The following is a 19,290-nucleotide window of genomic DNA, read 5'->3' as shown; positions in this document are numbered from 1 at the left end:
TCGTTGAGCCGAACTTCCGGAAGAGATGAGATCGACGCAGACTGATGAGCTGTTCGAGAGGCCCTTGTTCATGGGCGAGAAAGTATCCGTTGTCGGATGGAGGCGGGTATGAACGAAGGCGAAGGAGCTCTCAATCTTTCTTTGAAGAAACAGCGGAGGAATGCAAGAAGATGAAAGTATGCAACATCCGGCGGCACGTTTTAGCGAAAGGGGTTCTGGGCGTAATGTGAGGCTATTGTTCCATGAGCGCCTGATGAAGGCGTCAGATGATAAAGTCGAGTGGTGTTGATGCGGCGGCTGTTGCTGGGAAAGGTGCCAGTCGGTGGTTCGGGTTGAATATGAAGTGGGTTGATAGATCGGACTTGGGCCTCTCTGTCTTGCAACCGCACCGGTTAGGATGGTCCAATACTTCTAAACGGGAATAGAGGCTAGTGGGAATAGAGGCTAGCGAGCATGAAGGCCTAGCCTCGCAAAAGGGGTGGAAAGGGATGCTTGCGACTTTGCTGATATCGGAATTGCACCAGCGTTACTTTGGAAGAGCAGAAAAGCAGGACTGAGAGAGTCAAATGAGGCCAAGACGATCAAGAACAGGCAGCGAGATGAGATGAGTCGATGCGAACGACGTGGGATCATTCCGTAGATGCATGCAGTCGGCTGCAAACGGCGTGACTTCATAAGGTCACAATAGCTCTGCGACCTGAACATACATGGACCGCATCGGCAGAAACGGCGGCCCCAAACAGCGCCAACGGAGCCCAAGCTGAACTAAGACGATGCTCAGGAGCATAGTCGCCAGCCTGCAATGACGGCGACGATGGGCAGTGGCGCGTAAAGACCCACGAACCTCGTGATCTGGGTGAAGTTCCTGGGCGTAGTGGCGCATAGGGAGGCAAGAACATGAAGAGGATCAAGATGCAGCTGTCTGCATGATCCTCGTCATCCAACACTGAGACATGGTTGTTTCTGTCTAGCGGAGACAGGTCGCGTCGACGTGATGGCTGTCACGGGACGCATTTCATTGGCTAAAAGAGTCGCTACGCCCAGCGTGAGAAGCGAATGACGAGACAATGAACAGCCATGATTGGTTGAGGAGAGAGAAGGGAGGCCCTAGAAAGAACAGAAGAAGAAGGTGTGATGATGGTCACCAACCGACAAGCGAGGTGAGATCTTTCTTCTCAGCTGCAGCAACTTGCAGATCCGATTTGCGATCCTTTCTCGCCTAAAGTCGACCGTTTCTTTGGTGGTTCAGAGCAAGTTGGCACGACTCGGTGGCCGTTTCCATAGTGGCTTTGGGCTAACCATGCTTCAACCAGATGAACTGCTTGCAGAGGATCCCTGCTGAGGAACAGAGCCAAAGCGGATTGCCACAGGCAAGTTCAGAACTGGCGTCTCGCTTCGATTCGCCCTCCTGCTAATGCACGGACAAACAAATCAAGCATGGTGTGCACTGCAGAACAAGTCACTCTTGCTCCTTCTGCCCTCTTCCACCCCGACTGCTTGTTTGCGAATTAAGTACTCCTTCTTCACCGGTTGTGAGCCTCGATATGAATTCATACAAAGCCCAGATCAGGCGAGAAGAGATGCGATGAGAAGAAGAAGAAGAAGAAAAGAAAAAAAAAAAAAAAAAAAAAAAAAAAAAAAAAAAAAAAAGGTGACTAATGATTAGAGGCAGTTCCCTATATGAATATAAGTCAGAATATACAAGTATAGTAGAAGCTGAGCAATCGCTGCTCAAGCAAGCAAACGATCACGAGTGCTGGTGAGTGGTAACAGTCTGAGGAGCAACCTCGGAATCAGCCGTCTTTTCTGGCAATGGTGTACCCTCTTGCGTTGGAGCAGCATTGGTAGTGCCTGAAGCCTGGTTAGCAGTATCTGAGCTGCTAGTGTCTGTCCTCAACGATCCATCGTCATGAGCACGGGGCACCTTCTCGTGCATATCCAATGTCTGACCGTGAGTGGGCTGATAGTTGCCCTCCAGATCCCTGTTGATAAAGGCATAGTCGTAAGCCCATTCACCGCACTGGTCTTCATCCATACCGACCACCTCGCCCATCTCGGAGGAACGGAAGGGACCAATAAAAGGCGTGTGGTCAACAACAAACATGATGGCAAACGTAACACCGCCACACCATGCGGTAACGGCGAGACAGTAAGCCAACTGGTAAGCAAGCTGAATCCAGTTGCCATCGAGCCAGCCACCGGCGATGACAGTGTTTCCGTCATTGTTGGCGACCGAAGCCTGAGTAAAGATACCGGTGAGCAAAGTTCCGACAATACCGGCGAGAGCGTGGACCGAGAAAATGTCCATGACATCATCGACACGCATGGGGCCCTTGAGAACGGTGGCAAAGTTGGAAACGGTGGCCGAAACGACACCGACAAGCAGGGCAGCGGGCATACCGACAAAACCAGCGGCAGGAGTGATGGCGACGAGACCAGCGATGGCACCGGTGCAGAAGCCGACGACGGACCACTTGCGCTCCAGTCGGAAATCAAGGAACATCCAAGTCAAACCAGCCGACGAAGCAGCGATGTTGGTAGTGCTGATAGCCATAGCAGCGCGGAGGTTGGCAGCAAAGGTGGAGCCACCGTTGAAACCGAGCCATCCGAACCAGAGGAAGACGGTGCCGAGGAAGATGTAAGAGACGTTGTGAGGCTTGAACAGCAATCGCTCAGTACCGTAACCGGTACGGGGGCCAAGGTAGTACGAGATGACGAGACCAGTGATACCCGAGTTGATCTCGACAGGTCCACCACCAGCGTAGTCGAGAACACCCCACTTGAATGCCCAACCGGTCGGGTTCCAGATCCAGCATGCGACGACATCGTAGACGAGGGTGGTCCAGATGAAGGTGAAGACGAGGAAAGGCCAGACGCGACCACGCTCACACGCGGCACCGATGGCAATGGCGGGGACCAAATTGGCAAACATGCACTGGTACACCGAGTAGACGATCTCGGGCACCTTGTTGTATGCCTGAGAAACGGGGTTCTCCAACACACCCATGTAGCCAAAGTTGCGAAGGTTGCCGAGGAAAGCGCCAGAAGTCTGGGAAAAGGCGAGCGAGTAGCCCCAGAAGAACCACTGGAACGAGACAACGGCGAGAGCAGCTAGTGTAAGGAGAAGGAGGTGAAGAGCGTTCTTTCTTCGTGCAAGACCCGAGTAGAGGTAACCAAGGCCGGGAATCATGATCCAAACAAGCGCAGTGCAGGTGAGCACCCACGAGATGTCGCCTGGGTTATAGGAGGCAACGCTCTCGCCGGCAGGGCCATAGGTGACGATGATATCGGTACCATTGGCGATGCTGGACGAGCCAAGGGTGGTGCCGTCTGGCGATTGAAGCACGCCGTATGTGATGTTGACCATCTTGTGTGTTTATACCTAGTACCTGGCGCGGCCTGGGAAGGGGGGTTTACGAGGCGTGACGTGTATGCCCGGATGCTCGCTGTATGCTTGATGAGGGGAAGGCGAGATGGAATAGCTGGCGCTATTAAAGCTCAGTGGCGAGCGATTCCAGGAAGGGCGGATGAACGTGAATGAAAGAGATGAAGAGAGGAGGAGATGAGAGGAGGAGATGGGAAGAGGAGATGAGAGGAGGAGATGAGAAGAGGAGATGAGAGGAGGAGGGCGGTGATGAAGGTGGGGACCCATCTGAAAACCGTCTAGGCGGGGGAGCGGGGGAGCGGGGGAAGGCCTTTTGTATAAGTATCTTTACTGCACGCGAATGATGCACACAGAGGAAAGCGATGCTGCTATCACTTGCACAGAGTCGAGCCGAGTTCGGACAACTTTGTCGCTTCTTCCTCTTGTGTCAATCTCACACACAGCCAACTTGGCCGCTGTTGCTGCGGTGTATTTGATGTGTCGACCAGAAGTAGGTGCAAGAGACCAAAGAGAAGAGCGAAACTTTGTTGGAAAGTGAAGCCAAGCCGGCCCATGTTTTGATTGTGTCGACGCAAGCGAAGGACGAGAAGAGCGAGGTGGAAGTGTGCTGCCTCCTTATCTTTTAACCTTACGCACCTGACGACGCAAAGGATGCTCGCTGCATCTTGGCAGGCAGCCGTTGAGAGTGGGACGAGTCATCTGCAATAGCAAAATTGTCCAGATTCTGTGATAAGAACCAGCGAATCAGCGAATCAGCGAATCAGCGAATCAGAACGCGTCATTTCCTCTTATCTCGTCCACCATTTTCCATTCCCACTTTAGCTCTCTTTTTTGCCCTATTTTTAACCCCCTAAGACCCAGCTGAGTCGACATGGCTTGCCTGGCAACCAAGGTCTAGCCACGGTTGCCGAGAACCAGCTCGAGACTTGCTTGACCATCAGTCCCGAGCCGGTTCGATCTTGTCGTACGAACCACACTCAACCGCCGGTCAGCGCTTCGTCAGGGTCCACAGATAAGGATTATATGCCTTTCGTGCAACAGCAACCTACCTCGTCACTGTGACATGGTAACCCAAACGACACTTCTATCCAAGAGTTGACCAAGACTGTCACAGAATTTCTGGTGACGAGATGGAATGTAAAAATTCACAAGCACGATCGTACATGTAAGCAAGAGGCTTGACAGATACACAAAGATGAGGTCCTGTCGCCTGAGACTCTGATAAATGCGCGGATGCAAGATGGGATGCGATTGCTTTGGTCAGCTTAGACGTACGCAAAGTCTCCGAGATCAGCTACCATGCGCATCAAGTCAAGCATTGACATGCACGTCAGATGGCATAAGAGTGGGCATGCAGAAGCACAAGCGGGGAAGATGAGTGTCACTGCCGAGGTGGGGATCAAGAGGCGCGGAGGACCTTATCCTTTGCATTGCTGATGACGGATCGGAACCAGAAAGGCAGGATCCGGGGCTCGACACGCATGAGAGCTAGACTGTCAAGTCTGGTCTTGTGATGTCAAGTATCTAGATGTGGGGTCGAAGAGATAAAGGTCGAGCACAATGAGGGCAATGGCTGAGGCTAATCTTATCTCTTTGGCCCTCCTCGATCGGTGATAACGGTCCTCCCTCTAAGCCGGCGGCCAGCCCTTCATCCCGATGTATCGCTATGCCTCGTGTTGTTCGTGATGCACTTGCTGCACCGACAACTACGATCCCCGTCGATGAGCGCGCCCTTTCTTCACCCCACCATTCCCTACTTTCTCCGCCTTCATTCTCTGTCTTTCTCGTTCTGCCTGCACACCATCAGCTAAAAAGTTTGCCTTCTTGAGACACTCCTGCAAAGAGTCGAGCATGGCTTCTGCTTTTGCAAGGTTGCCAACGTAGTGACTTGGGATAGCCTCTCGTGCTGCCTTTTGCTGCTTAAGTGTTCTCTCGTCTCCGGTCTCTGCGACCATGGCATCTTGAATCAGCTCAAGATCGTCGCATAGAGTTTGATGGACCAGCTCGATGTTCTTGAGAACCTTGATTGGCGGCACGACGTCGATCAAGTCGCTGTAGTTGATTGCAATTTGATTTGCGCCATCAATGTCTTTCTCGGAGGGAAGCTCGATAGAGTCGACAGGCTCCAGTCGGTCGAGCCATCCCTTGGCGACGAACCAGCTAAGACGCTTGAGATGCGGGAAACGAAACTTCTTGGGCACTTTGGTTGCCTCTTCGATCTCGACAAGCTTCCACTGCGTGACCACGTTCCAGTCGGTCAAGAAGTTGCCTCCTACCACCAAAGTGTTCTTGGGCGTGTAGACGCAATGCAACCATCCTGAGGGGATCAACATGGTCTCTCCCGGTCGAATGTCGACACGCGTCAAGCTGTGCAGATGGTCGCCAAGCCAGTCAAAGTCCTGTCGTGTGCTGCTACACCAAGCCTTGTATGCAGCGAGATTTCGTGCCGTGGGCGGAGCAAAAAGGAAGGTCTTTTGACCCCAGATGACATGATAGTAGACACTGCTGCCAGCAAAGTCGATATGCCAGTCTGAGTAGGCACCTTCGACACCCATGAGCACGTAGCGCTGTACCTTGGGCCAGCTGTTGTCGGGCACAGTCGGATCACGTCGCTCTTGGGGCCAGTCGCGTGTGACCCAGTCAAGGTCGCGAACGAGTTGTGGTGCCTCGACAAAGGACTGCATCGCCGTTCCTGTCACTTCGAGTGAAATGACATTGAACGTCTTTTTCTTCTTTTCCTTGGGCGTGTCAAAGTACTCGGCCCATTCCGAGATGGTCCATGAGGTCTTGGACGATGATTGTGAGGCGACATCGATGACTTGGACGGGTGTGTCATGACCGATCACGTCTGCTACATCCAAGATGCTCATTTCTGGCGGTGGTACGATCATGCCTGGGATCGAGGTTGCTCTTGGTTTCAGTCGCGACTGCTTGCCTTTAGATTTGCTTTTGCTCTTTGCCTGCTTCTTAGTATGCACATTTACTGTTGCATTCTCTTTTTCCTTCACTATATCATCATCATCCGCTTGAGCTGAGGCATCTGATTGCTGCGGTGCCGGAACAAGCACTGGTTCTCGCAAGGCGGTTTCGTCGTGTAGTAGCCAATCGATGGTCCATTGGTGACCTTCCATTCTGCGGAAGCGGTCGGGTTCAAAGTCGTAGGTATTGAGAAAATTTTTCCAACGACCGAGTGGATCGGCAGGAATGCCCTCTTGAATGGCAGCATAGTCGACTTCAAGCTTGGCGCGTTGCGACTTGCGTCTGGGTGGGCGAGTAACGTTGGCCAGGGGAGGACGAGATGAGCTGGTGCCGGATTCGAAAGCTTCTTGGGAGCGAGTGATGCATGGCTGGCAGTACCATTTGTTGTAGTCCTCGGGATTCTCGAGAGCAATGCAGATACAGTGGAACCATGTGTTGCATTGAGTGCAGCAGATCCAGGTCTCTCGATCGGAGGCGGCGCCTTTGCCAGGGGTGGGAGTAGGTTGTCCAGATGCAGGGCAGGCAGCGCAGTCTAGCTCGGATTCGTCGACAGGTTCAGCTCGCTGCTTCTTGAGCTCAGGCCCCTGCTTCGCCTGTGTTGTTGTCAAGCGATTGACAGGAGACTTGGCTCTCTTGCGTGGGCTGCTGCGCAGTGGACTAGGTGCTGCCGAGGTAGCAGCGACCCCATTGCTGAGTGGAGGTACAGCTGCCGCCGTCAACATTGCGGCAGCCAACTGACGAGTCGATGTGGCACAGAAAGCTTTCTGTCTACGAGTGAACTGCGAGGTCAGTTGAAGGAGGTTAACATGCGATGTCTGTCTGCAAGCCAGCGTGGGATAAGGTCAACGAAGGTGCGAATGTCGTTTGAGCCTCTTGTCGAAGTAGATGGCGACCGTTCAAGTTTCCTGGAAGAGGAGGCAGATAGGTTATCCCGGTGTTTAGATGGAGCAAGCGAAGCCTTCAAGGGTATTGTGAAGCTTCCCGAGGTAGGGATGAGTGGTGGATAAAAGAAAAGTTGAGATGGTTGATGCGCTCTCTTCTGCAGACGGCGGCAGCGGCGGCAGATGTCACGAGGCAGCAGCCCGATACAGGGAAAGAAAAAAGAAAAAGAAAAAGAAAAAGAAAAAGAAAAAGAAAAGAAAATAGTCAAGTCAAAGCTGAGAGAGCGGGGGGGGGAAAAATGAAAATTGAAGAGCTGCGCAGAGAAGCAGCGCAGAAGCAGATGAGAAAGACGCCGAAACAGAAAAAGCGTCCAAAAAGAGCTTTAGAAAACAGATTTTCAAAGCTGCGCGTAGAGAGACACAACAGAACCCTGAATTTCTATTCATTTCCATTTCCATTTCCATTTCCAAATCCATTTCCAAATCCATTTCCAAATCCATTTCCAAATCCATTTCCAACCTTTTTGCGAACGAAAATCAACTGCTATGTCATCAAATCAACTCTAACACTCTTGAAAATGAGCTTTTATATAACCTGGCCGATAGACCGATGACGTAGTTTCTTGAGCTCAAAAAGGCAGCAAAGAAAGAGGAAAGAAAGGCAGGTGACTGAAGAAAAGGACCTTGGCTTCTTGGCTTTTTGGCTTCTCTTTCCGTGGAGACGCGCGAACCACATAGACAGACAGACAGACACACACACACACACGCGCAAGCAGCACTCACAGTGCTGAAATCGTCCGTGTCTGTTGTTCTCTCCGCTTAAGAGCTTGTGATCCTTGCCCTGCCTTCCTTCCCTCTTCCATCCATCCATCCATCGTTGTCGCTCTTCAAGACCCTGACATTGCTTGCGCGTCTGATCACCTCGCATCTCCTTTAATCCCACTCTCTCGGATCAACACCCACCCCACCTCTGGCATCCATGTCAGCCAGACAGGGTCAGGTCAAGCCTGGTGCCAGTGACCGGGCTTCCATCCCCACTCCGCCCGTCAAGTTCCCTCTGGATGACAAGCCAGGACCGCTGTCAACTCGCAAGCAGCAGAGGTATGCCACTGCGAAGCCTAAACAATCCCGAGGCTTCTCTGGCTGGCTCATCTCCTTTGGTACTCGTGCCACCATCTTCTACCTCATCTTCGCCGCATTATGGACTTGCCCTTCGCGACCCTTTGCTTTCGACTACTCGGCCAAGGATCCGCGACCTGTCTGTCGCAACTTGGCACAGGCTCACCACCAACTCGCTTCCATCGTTACTCCTTATATTCGCCGGGCGCAAAAGAAAGCGGAACCGTACACTCGCCCCGTCATCCAGGCTGCGACGCCATGGGTCAAGCGTGCTAACAAAGTAGCTCGTCCCATCTACCGTGAGGCTGACAAGCGAGGTCGCCTCATCTGGAAGAAGCGCATTGATCCTGCGCGTCGTCGTGCTCTCAAAAAGGCACGCAAGCGAATCGACCCTTACGTCCAGCAGGCCCACTCGTATCACAAGCGCAACGTCCAGCCTCACATCAATACGGCTCACAAGGCTGTCAAGCCCTACCACGATATCTACCAGCGTGACGTCTCTCCCTATGTCGACCGCGCCTACCAGTACAGTCTGCAGTCTCCTTCCGTCTCGTATGCCTTCTACATGGACAAGGTTCACCCCCGTGTCGTACACGCCATCAAGCAGGTCTACAGCTTCTTTGTCAATCACGTCGGCCCCGCCGTGCGCAGATTCTACAGTCTCTACGTCCGACCTCAGCTCGATCGTCTTATCGCTAAGGTGTACCAACGCAAGGCTCACTACCTCGGCTCTGATGCCATCAAGACAGCCCAGAGCGAGATGAAGCAGGCAGCTAAAGAGGCTGATAAGCACGCTAAAGAGTCGGTCAAGAAGGCGGAACAAGATGCGATCAAGGCTCAAACCCATCCTTCCCTACTCGATCGTGTCAAGCAAGCCAAAGATGCTGTCGTCGACAGTGCTACCGGCAAAGAGACTGCTCCAGTCAAGCTTGCCCAACTCGATGCTGAACAAGGAAAGACCAAAGATCTTCTCCAAGTCTGGGAGAATGGCATGACTGACCTCATCGAAAAGGAGTACAAGCTCGCCGTCGACCGTATTGCCGATCTTCGCAACAAGCGTCTTGCTGACTTGCCCGACCGATTCGGCCTGATCAACGAGGCTTTCGCCGAAGACACTGTTGCTCTCATCCTTAACCGTGTTGAGCGTGGCTTGCGCAAACTTGCTGTCAAGCCCTCCGACTCTAACGCTGAGCTCAAGCAGAAGCTTGCTGCAGGTAACAAGCTCGTTGATCAGCAGATCGCCAAGTTTGACCAAGCTACTCTGGATACCAAGGCTCACATTTCTGCCTTCTACGAGGAGCTGCTCCAGCAAGAGAGGCAGGCGATCGAGACTAGCAGCGCTGAAGTGCGTCGCTATGCTGCTGCTGCCAAGGAGGCCTACGACGACATCATGCGCGATGCCAAGTTCTCTGCCACTATGGATGAGTGGCAAGGCTGGGACCTCGGTGTCCGTAAGCGCGCCTCGATGTTTGCCGAGGAGCTTGCGGCGGTGCAGAGCAACAAGAAGGCTGTCAGCACTGCTTCTGGTGCTGTGGATCTGCGAAAGGAGGCTCCCGACATGCAGAAGGAGATCGACTCACTCCGCAATTGGACCGACAAGCTGCACAAAGCGGCAAGGACGGAGTTGATCGCGTACTGCGATACTTCGCTTGCTCAGCTCGGTGGTGAAGGCGTCGCTGCCAAGATCTCGGATGTTACTGATAGGTTGGTTGAGCAGGCTAGTCGTATTAGCACTGATGCCGCTGCTGGTATGCTCGGTGCTGTTGGTGCTGCTAGGTCCAAGTTGGGACTTGGTGAACCTGCTTCGGAGGGATATGTGGCTAGGGCCAAGTCGTACCTTGCTTCGGGCACTGGTTCTGGTTCGTCCTTTGACGACTACATCAACAGTCTCAACGCGAATGTGGCTGCTGCTGGAAGCTCCGTTTCTTCTGTAGCCGCACAGGCTAGCAGCAGTATTGCATCGGCTGTCGGTAGCTCTTCCACTCCTGCTGTGGCTAGAGCTTCAGCTGCTGTCGCCGATGCAGCCAGCGGTGTCGCTGCCAACGTCCAAGCTGCTACCGGTAAAGCCACCGATGCAGCTGCTTCTGCTGCCTCTTCTGCCTCTTCAGCTGCTAGCAAAGCAAGTCGCAGTGCCGCTTCTGCCCTCGGTGCTTCTCCTACTCCCGAGACGCTGGAGGACTACACAGAGGTGGTGAAGGACAACGTCAATGCCGCTGCTGGTAAAATGGGAGGTGTTGCTCAAGCGGCCACCTCTTCTGCTTCTTCGCTTGCTTCGGTTGCGTCCAAGTCTGCTGGTGACGTTGTGGGCGCAGATGCTTCTTCAGCTCTGTCCGCTGCATCGGTTGTATACGCGTCTGCCAGCTCAGCCGCCCAATCTGGTGCTTTGTCCGCATCGTCGGCAGCATCTGTGGTGTCCAAGTCCGTCAGCTCGGCTGCCGCTCCTGGTGCTTCATCAGCCTCCTCTTTGGCTTCGGTTGCGTCCCGATCGGTTGGCTCGGCCGCTGCAGAAGGGGCGTCTTCCGCATCCACGCTTGCCTCGGTCGTGTCCAAGTCGGCTGGTTCAGCTGCGGCTTTGGGTGTTTCCTCTGCCTCTTCCCTCGCCTCAGCCGCGTCCAAGTCTGTAGATTCGGTCGCCGCATCAGGTGCATCATCAGCATCTTCTCTCGCCTCCGCAGCTTCCCGATCAGCCGCTTCTGCAGTCGGCGCCTCTTCCTCCCCCTCCACCTTCGCTGACCGTGTAGAGGATCTTCAAGACTCCGCAAGCGTCATTTATGGATCAGCAGGAGTGATTTACGGCTCAGCAGCTAGTTCTGCTTCTTCTATCGCCAGCAAGGCTGGCAGATCAGTTGCTTCGGCTGTCGGAGCTTCGCCTACGCCTGAGACGCTAGAGGATTACGTGGAGGATGCGAAGGATGCGACTCAGTCGATTGCTAGTAAGGTGGCTAGCGTCGCTCATGTTGAGTTGTAACCACCCCTGTTTATAATCTAAGGAAGGAATTGGAAACAGTAGCATCTGATTGAATGTATTGCTGTCTTTGGAGTGTGGATCATGTGAATAAAGGTCTGTATTCAGTAGCAGCAGGAACAGCAGCAGCAGCAGCAGCAGCAGCAGCAGCAGATGCTTTTTTCTGTGCTGCTCGTTGGTTGAGTATTTGTCTAAGAACGAAAACTGAACCTGTTTCCAAGGCGTATTCCTCCTCTTCATCGTCACTGGCTCCTGTTTGCTGCTGTTGAGCATCACGCACAGCTTCCATCAGCGGTTTGTTCCTCAATAGAGCTCGACGCTTGTGGAAATCGATCTCGTCCATAGCTCGTCGAACAGATTCTGTAGGGAGAATGGTTCGGTCGATAAGAGCGAGATGACGAAGCATGGATGATTCGACGAGCTTCCAAATTCGAGCTGATACGCGAGTGCGAGTTAGCGTGCGGATCATGAGGGAAAGTCGCCGATCGACGTGGGTTGACATGGTTTCGTCGCCTGGTAGTCGGCCTCCGCGCAGAATGATTTTGACGATGATGTCGAGTAGTGCTGGGTCGCTGAATAGTAAGCCAAATTTGGCTTGACTTGGCGACGCTTCCTCGTCTCCAGCAGCAGCAGGGCTGATGGAAGAGAGAACTGGTCGTGCTTCGAGTTGATCCAATGTGTCGTTGAGCAAAATCAAACCTCGCTTGAGAGTCTGCCACCGGTATCTGCCAACAAACGTCTCGTACCTCTCCATCTTCTTTTCCTCCTCCTCCTCTTCTTCTTTAACCGCCTGCCAGCTACCCTGAGCCAAAACATCACTGTCCCATGCTCGAATCCATCTTCTCCACAGCCTCAACACTGTTGGCTCACCATCGAACGCTTTCTTGTCATACCCTGCCTCTGGGTTAGAGGGTATAATCACCCCGCTCCACAACTTATCGAACCACTCGCTGGAGAAGGCGAGCTTGAGCACTTCGTAAGCTGAATCTTGGCCCTCGATGGTAGCACGTTGTTGTAGAGCGGTAGAGAAGATATGGATGACGCTACTTCTTTGCTTGAGGATCAGCTCGTTGTTAAGCATGTCTGCCTGAGGGTGTGGGTTGGGTTGGAGACGGAGTATGCGCTTGAGTTGGGCGAGGGCGGCAGGGAAATCGCCGACAGTGGACAAGAGGCGCAGGCGAAGAGTCAGAGCTGCGAGCTGGGCCTCGCTTCGGCACTTGGTTCTCTTCATGGAGCCAGGGTAAAGCTGCGCAATCAGGGTGTGGATCCGGTTAAGCGATGTAGTAAACTCGGCAGACCCGGTCCTTTGTGTGGGTCTGAGAGCGTCTATTTCGGCTTTGATCAATGCCGATGCAACCCGAGGCAGCTCATGGAACGACTTGCCTTCTCCCAAACCGGTGAGTTGCTTGAAGACGGTGCGAACGAGCTGAAGCGCTTCAAGAGCATGTTGCGCCGAGGTGTGTGTTGATCGCGGGCTACGCAGGGGAGCACTCAAGCCGGACAATATGGTAGCGAGGAAACTTTCGTCGATCGGGATGCCGTTGGCGTCCATGGATGCTTTGATCTGCAAAATGTCAGCCTGAATCTGCCGTGATTGTGTTCCGAAGTTCGCTAAATCTCTGCTTCGCGGCTGTGAGACTCGCTCGCGGAGAAGGGCGATGAGCTGGAGCTGGTAGTGAAAGACGGTCGGAGGCAAAGAGTGTTCATGAAGGACGTCGAAGCAGGCTCGGACGCGGTCTAGTTTGCCTGCATGGGAAAAGGCCTGCATGAGAAGCAGTATCAACTGCGACAGTGAGGCGATCGTCTCGGCGCGGGAAATGGAACGAGGCAAGCTAGCTATCATCTTTCGTTCCAGGATGCGTAAGATTTCTTCCAATACGCCAGTGGCAGCCTTTGAGCTGGCCTTCAAAGTGAGTTTGGCGAGAAAGCGGGTCCGGAGGGCGTCACAGGGCACAAGAACTGATATCCTACGAAGCCTCCCAGCAGTCAGAGCATCCATGGCGGCTACATCGTTCTTTCCGCTCCGCCGAGTCACTGCAAAGGCCGACTTCAAAAGAGATACGAGATAGTGCTCGTGAAGGACTAGCGGTGGATCAGATGCATTCTGTTCGTGGCGAGAGGCCGGACCGTTGACCCACCATCGCTCAGCTTTCAAGGCTGGACTGTAAAGGAGCTGTTTTGCCACTGCGACGATCTGGGCCTCATCGTTTGCTGCACTGAGTCGAGCTTCGATGTAGGCTGACTCGACATCGATAAAGAACGAATTTGAGACCGCTGAACAGTTGGTGGGTGGAGATCTATCTGGGAGATCTGGATCAAAGTAGGAGCTAAAGCCGACTTTAGTGTGCTGAGTTAGAGGACGGCGTGGTTTGGTTTTACCGGTCCTTTTAGAGGCTGCGCTTGAGGATGAGCCAGCCGATCGAGCTGAAGAGTCGAATGCTGGTTCCTCGAAATCGGCCTGCGCGATGGAGGCATTGTGACGGCGGAATGTGGGGGTTGAAGATTGGACAAGGGCAGGAGCTAGGAAGTCAGGTAGTTTCACTGATCTGTGGGGCAGAGGTTGTGACTCCAGGCTGCTCAGCAACGCCAAAGAGCTACGCCAACGAGCCATGGCGGCTAGTGAGGCTGTAACGTTCGTCACAGTGCCGATTCCTTGCCTGGGAACTGACAGATAACCCAATTGGCCTACATAGGCGCTGAATTCTACAGATCCGTCATCGAAGGCGATAAGCAAGGGTGAGGATTGTTGAAGAGGAGAATGTGACGATAGTGATTAGAGAAGGTATGAAAGAGTTGAGAGACTTCTGAATGTGCAACCTTGATTCGGAACTCGGAAGTGCAAGTCACGTGCCCTTGTCCTCCGCTTTGGTTTTTTACATTAGGGCCGTTCAACGCGTGTGCTTTTCTAGCTTTACCATAAAGTGTGCAGTACCAAAAAGCAAATTTGGCAGAGAGTTGCATCGATCCTGTAAAGCACTCCAAGAGGAACTTTACGCTACTAATTCTTCAGAATCAGTATCTTTGTGCTAGCCTGCAAAATTTCAGGGTTGGAATTTCTGTGTTTTCAACTCTGTGTGGAGGTTAGCTCAGTTGAAGTCAGGCACACGTACGGGACCTCCAGCAGAAAACTGAATTTAAAAATTTTCTCCTCTGTGTGCTAGCTTTACATCATCATTATATAATCACTCTTCAACTCAGATGAGCTTTTGTGGCTGAACACGCCTGCTGCTTTACTCTAATTTCTTTAGCCTCGCGCGACGGCTTGAACATTCCTATTCACGTGTGCTGCTTTTTTTTTTTTTTTTTTTTTTTTTTTTTTTTTTTTTTTTTTGGTCTCCTCAAAAGGGGAAAAAAAAAAAAAAAAAAAAAAAGTGGATCTGAAGGCGAAACTTTTGGGCCGGCTAATTTCCACCAGCGAGGAAACACTTTGCTCTTCTCCCCTTGACCACCATCTTAAGCACAATCAGCAAGCTTTGCTTTCCTGCTACAGCATAGCTAGCGAGCGAATTCAACATAGCTGGACCATGTTTGCAAGGCTCACTCAAGCACATAGTCTCTCGTGCTGAGACAACACAGGTCGATACAGGCACAACAACACCGACATACGAAGCTCTCACTAGACCCGGTCGCTTCCACGTTAGACTTTCACATCAGGATGCCTTCCTTATCGGCAGCAGAAGACTCCGCCAAGAGGAAGAAGGGAGGACCAGCCCCACACCTCAAGTCACGCTCTAAAAATGCTCGTAAGCTCAAGAGGCAGGTCGAGGATGCCGAGATCACACGGCTCGAGCAGGGCGCCAACAACTTTGTCGAGCCATCAGACTTGAAGCAGTTTAATCAGCTGCCCTTGTCCGACCGAACACGACGAGGTCTCAAGAAGGCCGGCTATACCGACATGACTGGCATTCAGGCCAAGTCACTTCCTCTATCGCTCAAGGGCAAGGATGTGCTCGGTGCAGCAAGAACTGGCTCCGGCAAGACCCTTGCATTCTTAATACCCGTTCTCGAAATCCTCTACCGCAGAAAGTGGGGACCTTCTGATGGTCTGGGAGCTCTTGTGATCTCACCAACACGAGAACTTGCTATCCAGATCTTTGAGGTTCTCCGCAAGATTGGTCCCTACCACACATTCTCTGCCGGACTGGTCATCGGTGGCAAGGACGTCAAGCAAGAAAAGGACCGCTTGTCACGAGTGAACATCCTCGTGGCCACCCCAGGTCGTCTCCTGCAGCACATGGACCAGACACTCGGTTTCGACACTTCCAACCTGCAGATGCTGGTGCTCGACGAGGCGGATCGTATCCTTGACATGGGTTTCTCGCGAACGCTCAATGCCATCGTTGAGAACCTTCCTCGCGACCGACAGACGATGCTCTTCTCTGCAACACAGACAAAACGAGTCAAGGACCTTGCAAGACTGTCACTGCAAGATGCAGAGTATGTCGCCCTCGGTGATGCGGAGAAGGAGGTATCTACACCGAAAGGCTTGGAACAGCATTACATGCTTGTCGACTTGGAAAAGAAGCTCGACTTGCTCTTCTCATTCATTCGAACTCACACAAAGTGCAAGGCGCTTGTCTTCATGTCGTCATGTCGTCAGGTGCAGTTCGTTCACGAGACATTCTGCAAGCTGCGTCCAGGTGTCAGTCTGATGGCTTTGCACGGCAAGCAGAAGCAAGCCAAGCGTCTGCAGATCTTCACGCAGTTCACCAAGACGCAGCATGCGCTTCTCTTTGCCACCGACATTGCTGCACGAGGTCTTGACTTCCCCGCCGTCGACTGGGTCATTCAGCTGGATGTGCCGGAGGACGTGGATACGTATATCCATCGTGTCGGTCGAACAGCACGCTACACTGCCAAGGGTAATAGCTTGCTCTTGGTGCTCCCGAGCGAAGAGAAGGGCGTGCTCGAGGCTCTCGCTACCAAGAACATCCCCATTGGTCGCATCAAGCCCAAGGAGAGCAAGACGCAAAGTATCCAGAACCAGCTACAGGCTTTCGCATTCCAGGAAGCACAGATCAAGCACCTCGCCCAAAAGGCATTCGTTTCGTACGTGCGATCGATCTACTTGCAGAAGAACAAGGAGATCTTTGATGTTACTGCTCTTCCTCTTGAGCCCTTTGCTGCCGCCCTTGGTCTTCCAGGTGCGCCCAAGGTCAAATTTGTCAAGGAAGCGGCCAAAGCGAAGAAAGCTGCAGCGTACAAGGCCGCTCAACAGAACGACGGCAAGCAAAGCGATCGTGGCTCTGATGATGAGGACGATGAGGGCGCAGCAGACAAGAATGGCAAGGTTCGAACCAAGTATGATCGCATGTTTGAGCGCAAGAACCAAGACATTCTTAGCGAGCATTACGCCAAGCTCATCGCCGACGACGCCTCTTCTGCGGAGAGCAGCGAAGATGACTCGGATGCAAGTAGGTCTGGAACTGATTCGGATGTCTCTTTAGATGGCGAGCGTGACGATGCTGAGGAGACGCGATACGGTCGTTCTTGGGCACGGCGCAAGGAAGACCGCCTTGTCGGCAGTGACACTTCGGATTCGGAAGTCGACTCGAACTCTGACGATGAGGACAGTGACGGAGCTGCTAGATTGCGCGTCTCCAAGTCCGGCGCTGCTGCCAAAGCTGGATTCAAAGCTGCCGCTGATACAGGAGATGACTTGCTCACACTCAAGCGAGCTGATCACGCCCTTGAGGATGACATGGATGCCTACGGTATAGGTGGAGACGATGTGCCCATCACTATGGAGCAAGCCAAAGCAGATGCCAGCGAGAATCTTTCCAAGAGAAAGCTTGCCATGGGTCAAAGCAAGAAAGCGCTCGCGCTTGCCGGCAAGCGTGGTATCGGTGAGAAGCTCATCTTCGACGAGGACGGCGAAGCACATGCTCTGTACGAGTTGCAGGATGAAGAGGCATTCAAGAAACAGGGTGATGCCAGGACACAGGCACAGCGGTGGGCGGAAGAGGAGCGCGAACGTATGCAGGAGGCGGATATCAAGGACAAGGAACTGGCTAAGGAGAAGCGTCGCGAGAAGCGTCGACGTCAAAAGGAGCGCGAGAAAGCGCTTGAGCGAGGCGACGATCTGGATGACGAGGAGGAGGAGGAGGAGGAGGAGGATGACAGCGATGGTGATGGTGATGGCGAGGGTGGCAGAGCGGTACTTGCTCCCATCGACAACCGATCCGATGGCTACGAGACGCCTGACTTTGAAATCTCTTCTGAAGAAGAGGAGGAGGAGAGCAGCGACGACGAAGAGGTATCACTTCAAGCCCCGGCTTCCAAGCGTCGCAGGACCGACAAGCCAACGAAGCAAGCACCTGCTACCAAGAAGAGCAAGCTCGAGCAGGAAGAAGAGTTGGCTCTCCGTCTTCTTGCCGGCGATGGCTAGAGTGTCCGGCTACTACAGAGTAAGTCTCTACGGACGGCTAATTCTATCACTTGCTACAAAGGTGGAACACGGGTTGACCGCTCGCATGATGGTACTCGTGTAATTTGCGCCTGATGGTCGTTGGCGTCCCTCCAAGAGATTGGCGGTACAACGGGGCTCGCTAGCCGGCAAGCCCTGGCGCCTTGGGCTCGATGAAACTAACACTTCTGATACGAACAGCGGGTCATACTTGTTTCTTCCCTCGATGGCAGTGATGGCAGTTGCAAGGAATCGTTATCCCCTGGACTAATACTAACTCTCGACGCTCTTGATTCCCTTGTCTCGACGGAATAGGCCACATCGACACCATGGTCGCGACTTTCACTGCATCTCTTGTATTTGTAGCCATTCTAGCATTCCCCTTATCTGTGACCACCGAGCCTTGTTCGTTGCTTGATTCTCTGTGGAGAATGAGTTGTGATTGCAGCATCGTCTGAGGCAGGCGAGTGGAGCCATCTCGAGAGGGATAGGAGCTCAAAAGGCACATTTGAAGGGGCAAGCGTTTCTATGCGAGTTGGCAGTTGGACCCTTTTGGTCAGCGATGGGCTAAGAGAATAGAAAAATCGAGATGAATTACTATTGAGCGCCGCAGCAACGAGCTGATCGGGCGCGGATAAGCGGCAACGCTTCCGGTGAAGAAGAGGCTGCTCAAGACTAAAGGATTACTCAAGCACCTTGCGCCTTTCAGATCATGAGGATGAGCTTCTTCACTTGGAAATGAGTAAGGAACGGTCTCTTCCGTAGCGTTATATGCGACTGGGGGCGAGAAAGCTGTGGGTTTTTACGAGACTCGCTATCGGGCGATTTGCGAGCATTGTGACTGATGAGAATTTTTGTGACTGTAGAAAAGGAAGGGCCCGGGCAGAAAAGAGGGCCTGCCTTGAGAGATCACATGGAAATCGACAACTCAGCCATCTGGAACTGCGATTGCTTCAGTGATCCTTGAGAAAGTCAGCTGCTGAGCGTCTCTGCCAAAGCTCTCGGACCACTTGGATTTCAGTCGACTTTGATGGCTCATCACGCGTCTTTGCTCTCATTTGTGTGTGTCTTTTGCTGAGACTGCGCTCTGCTGCCTTGCCTTTTTCTCCTCGCCCTTTGACCTTTGGATTTCCTGCGGCTTGAGATCACAAAATCTGCATTTCTCGCTTTCCATTGGCAACGCAACGGTTGCCTGCCGACGCCCCTCGCCGAGGCTGTTAAGAAAAGCTTGGTTCCTTTTCATGATCACCCACCAGCAGCAACTTGAAGCCTTTGTTGCATTCTTTCCCCCGTTCGCCTCTCGAATAAACCCACCCACACACACATTAGTTAAAAAAAAAAAAAAAAAAAAAAAGAAAGAAAGAAAGAAAAAGAGGAAACGCACAAGCTGTCTGTTTCGTCTTGGTCTTTTTCAGCTTGCAATCGGAAAGAGCTCAGCGGGATCAAGATCCTGGACAAGCATCCGACATTCAACCTCATCCTCGCTTTCCTTCTCGCTACTACCAACATTTAGCATCTTCAGCCTATCTTACAGTCGACACTGCTTTCTTGCATC

At 52.8% G+C, this 19,290-nt stretch overlaps 5 protein-coding genes across 5 annotated transcripts; 2 read left to right on the top strand and 3 right to left on the bottom strand.

The window, feature by feature from the left end:
- Positions 1-1,747: 1,747 nt before the first annotated feature.
- UHO2_07401 (putative low affinity ammonium transporter) lies at positions 1,748-3,367 on the bottom strand (the record flags this gene model as incomplete). The annotated part of the gene is made up of 1 exon (XM_041556612.1): positions 1,748-3,367. The coding sequence occupies one exon, from the start codon at positions 3,365-3,367 to the stop codon at positions 1,748-1,750; it is 1,620 nt and encodes a 539-aa protein (XP_041412546.1).
- A 1,724-nt stretch (positions 3,368-5,091) lies between these two features.
- On the bottom strand, positions 5,092-7,086 carry UHO2_07400 (uncharacterized protein; the record flags this gene model as incomplete). Its single annotated transcript, XM_041556611.1, has 1 exon — positions 5,092-7,086. The coding sequence occupies one exon, from the start codon at positions 7,084-7,086 to the stop codon at positions 5,092-5,094; it is 1,995 nt and encodes a 664-aa protein (XP_041412545.1).
- A 1,138-nt stretch (positions 7,087-8,224) lies between these two features.
- UHO2_07399 (uncharacterized protein) lies at positions 8,225-11,332 on the top strand (the record flags this gene model as incomplete). Its single annotated transcript, XM_041556610.1, has 1 exon — positions 8,225-11,332. The coding sequence occupies one exon, from the start codon at positions 8,225-8,227 to the stop codon at positions 11,330-11,332; it is 3,108 nt and encodes a 1,035-aa protein (XP_041412544.1).
- A 79-nt stretch (positions 11,333-11,411) lies between these two features.
- UHO2_07398 (uncharacterized protein) lies at positions 11,412-13,940 on the bottom strand (the record flags this gene model as incomplete). The annotated part of the gene is made up of 1 exon (XM_041556609.1): positions 11,412-13,940. The coding sequence occupies one exon, from the start codon at positions 13,938-13,940 to the stop codon at positions 11,412-11,414; it is 2,529 nt and encodes an 842-aa protein (XP_041412543.1).
- Positions 13,941-14,984: 1,044 nt separating this feature from the next.
- Positions 14,985-17,717, top strand: UHO2_07397 (putative HCA4 - can suppress the U14 snoRNA rRNA processing function; the record flags this gene model as incomplete). Its single annotated transcript, XM_041556608.1, has 1 exon — positions 14,985-17,717. One exon carries the CDS (start codon positions 14,985-14,987, stop codon positions 17,715-17,717), a length of 2,733 nt encoding a protein of 910 aa, XP_041412542.1.
- Positions 17,718-19,290: the final 1,573 nt, after the last annotated feature.

This window comes from Ustilago hordei, assembly GCF_900519145.1.
Source record: "Ustilago hordei strain Uho2 genome assembly, contig: UHO2_contig_27, whole genome shotgun sequence".
Classification (NCBI taxonomy): Eukaryota; Fungi; Basidiomycota; class Ustilaginomycetes; order Ustilaginales; family Ustilaginaceae; genus Ustilago; species Ustilago hordei.
The sequence above is the reverse complement of the archived record's forward strand: the minus strand, read 5'-3'. Positions and strand labels throughout refer to the sequence as shown.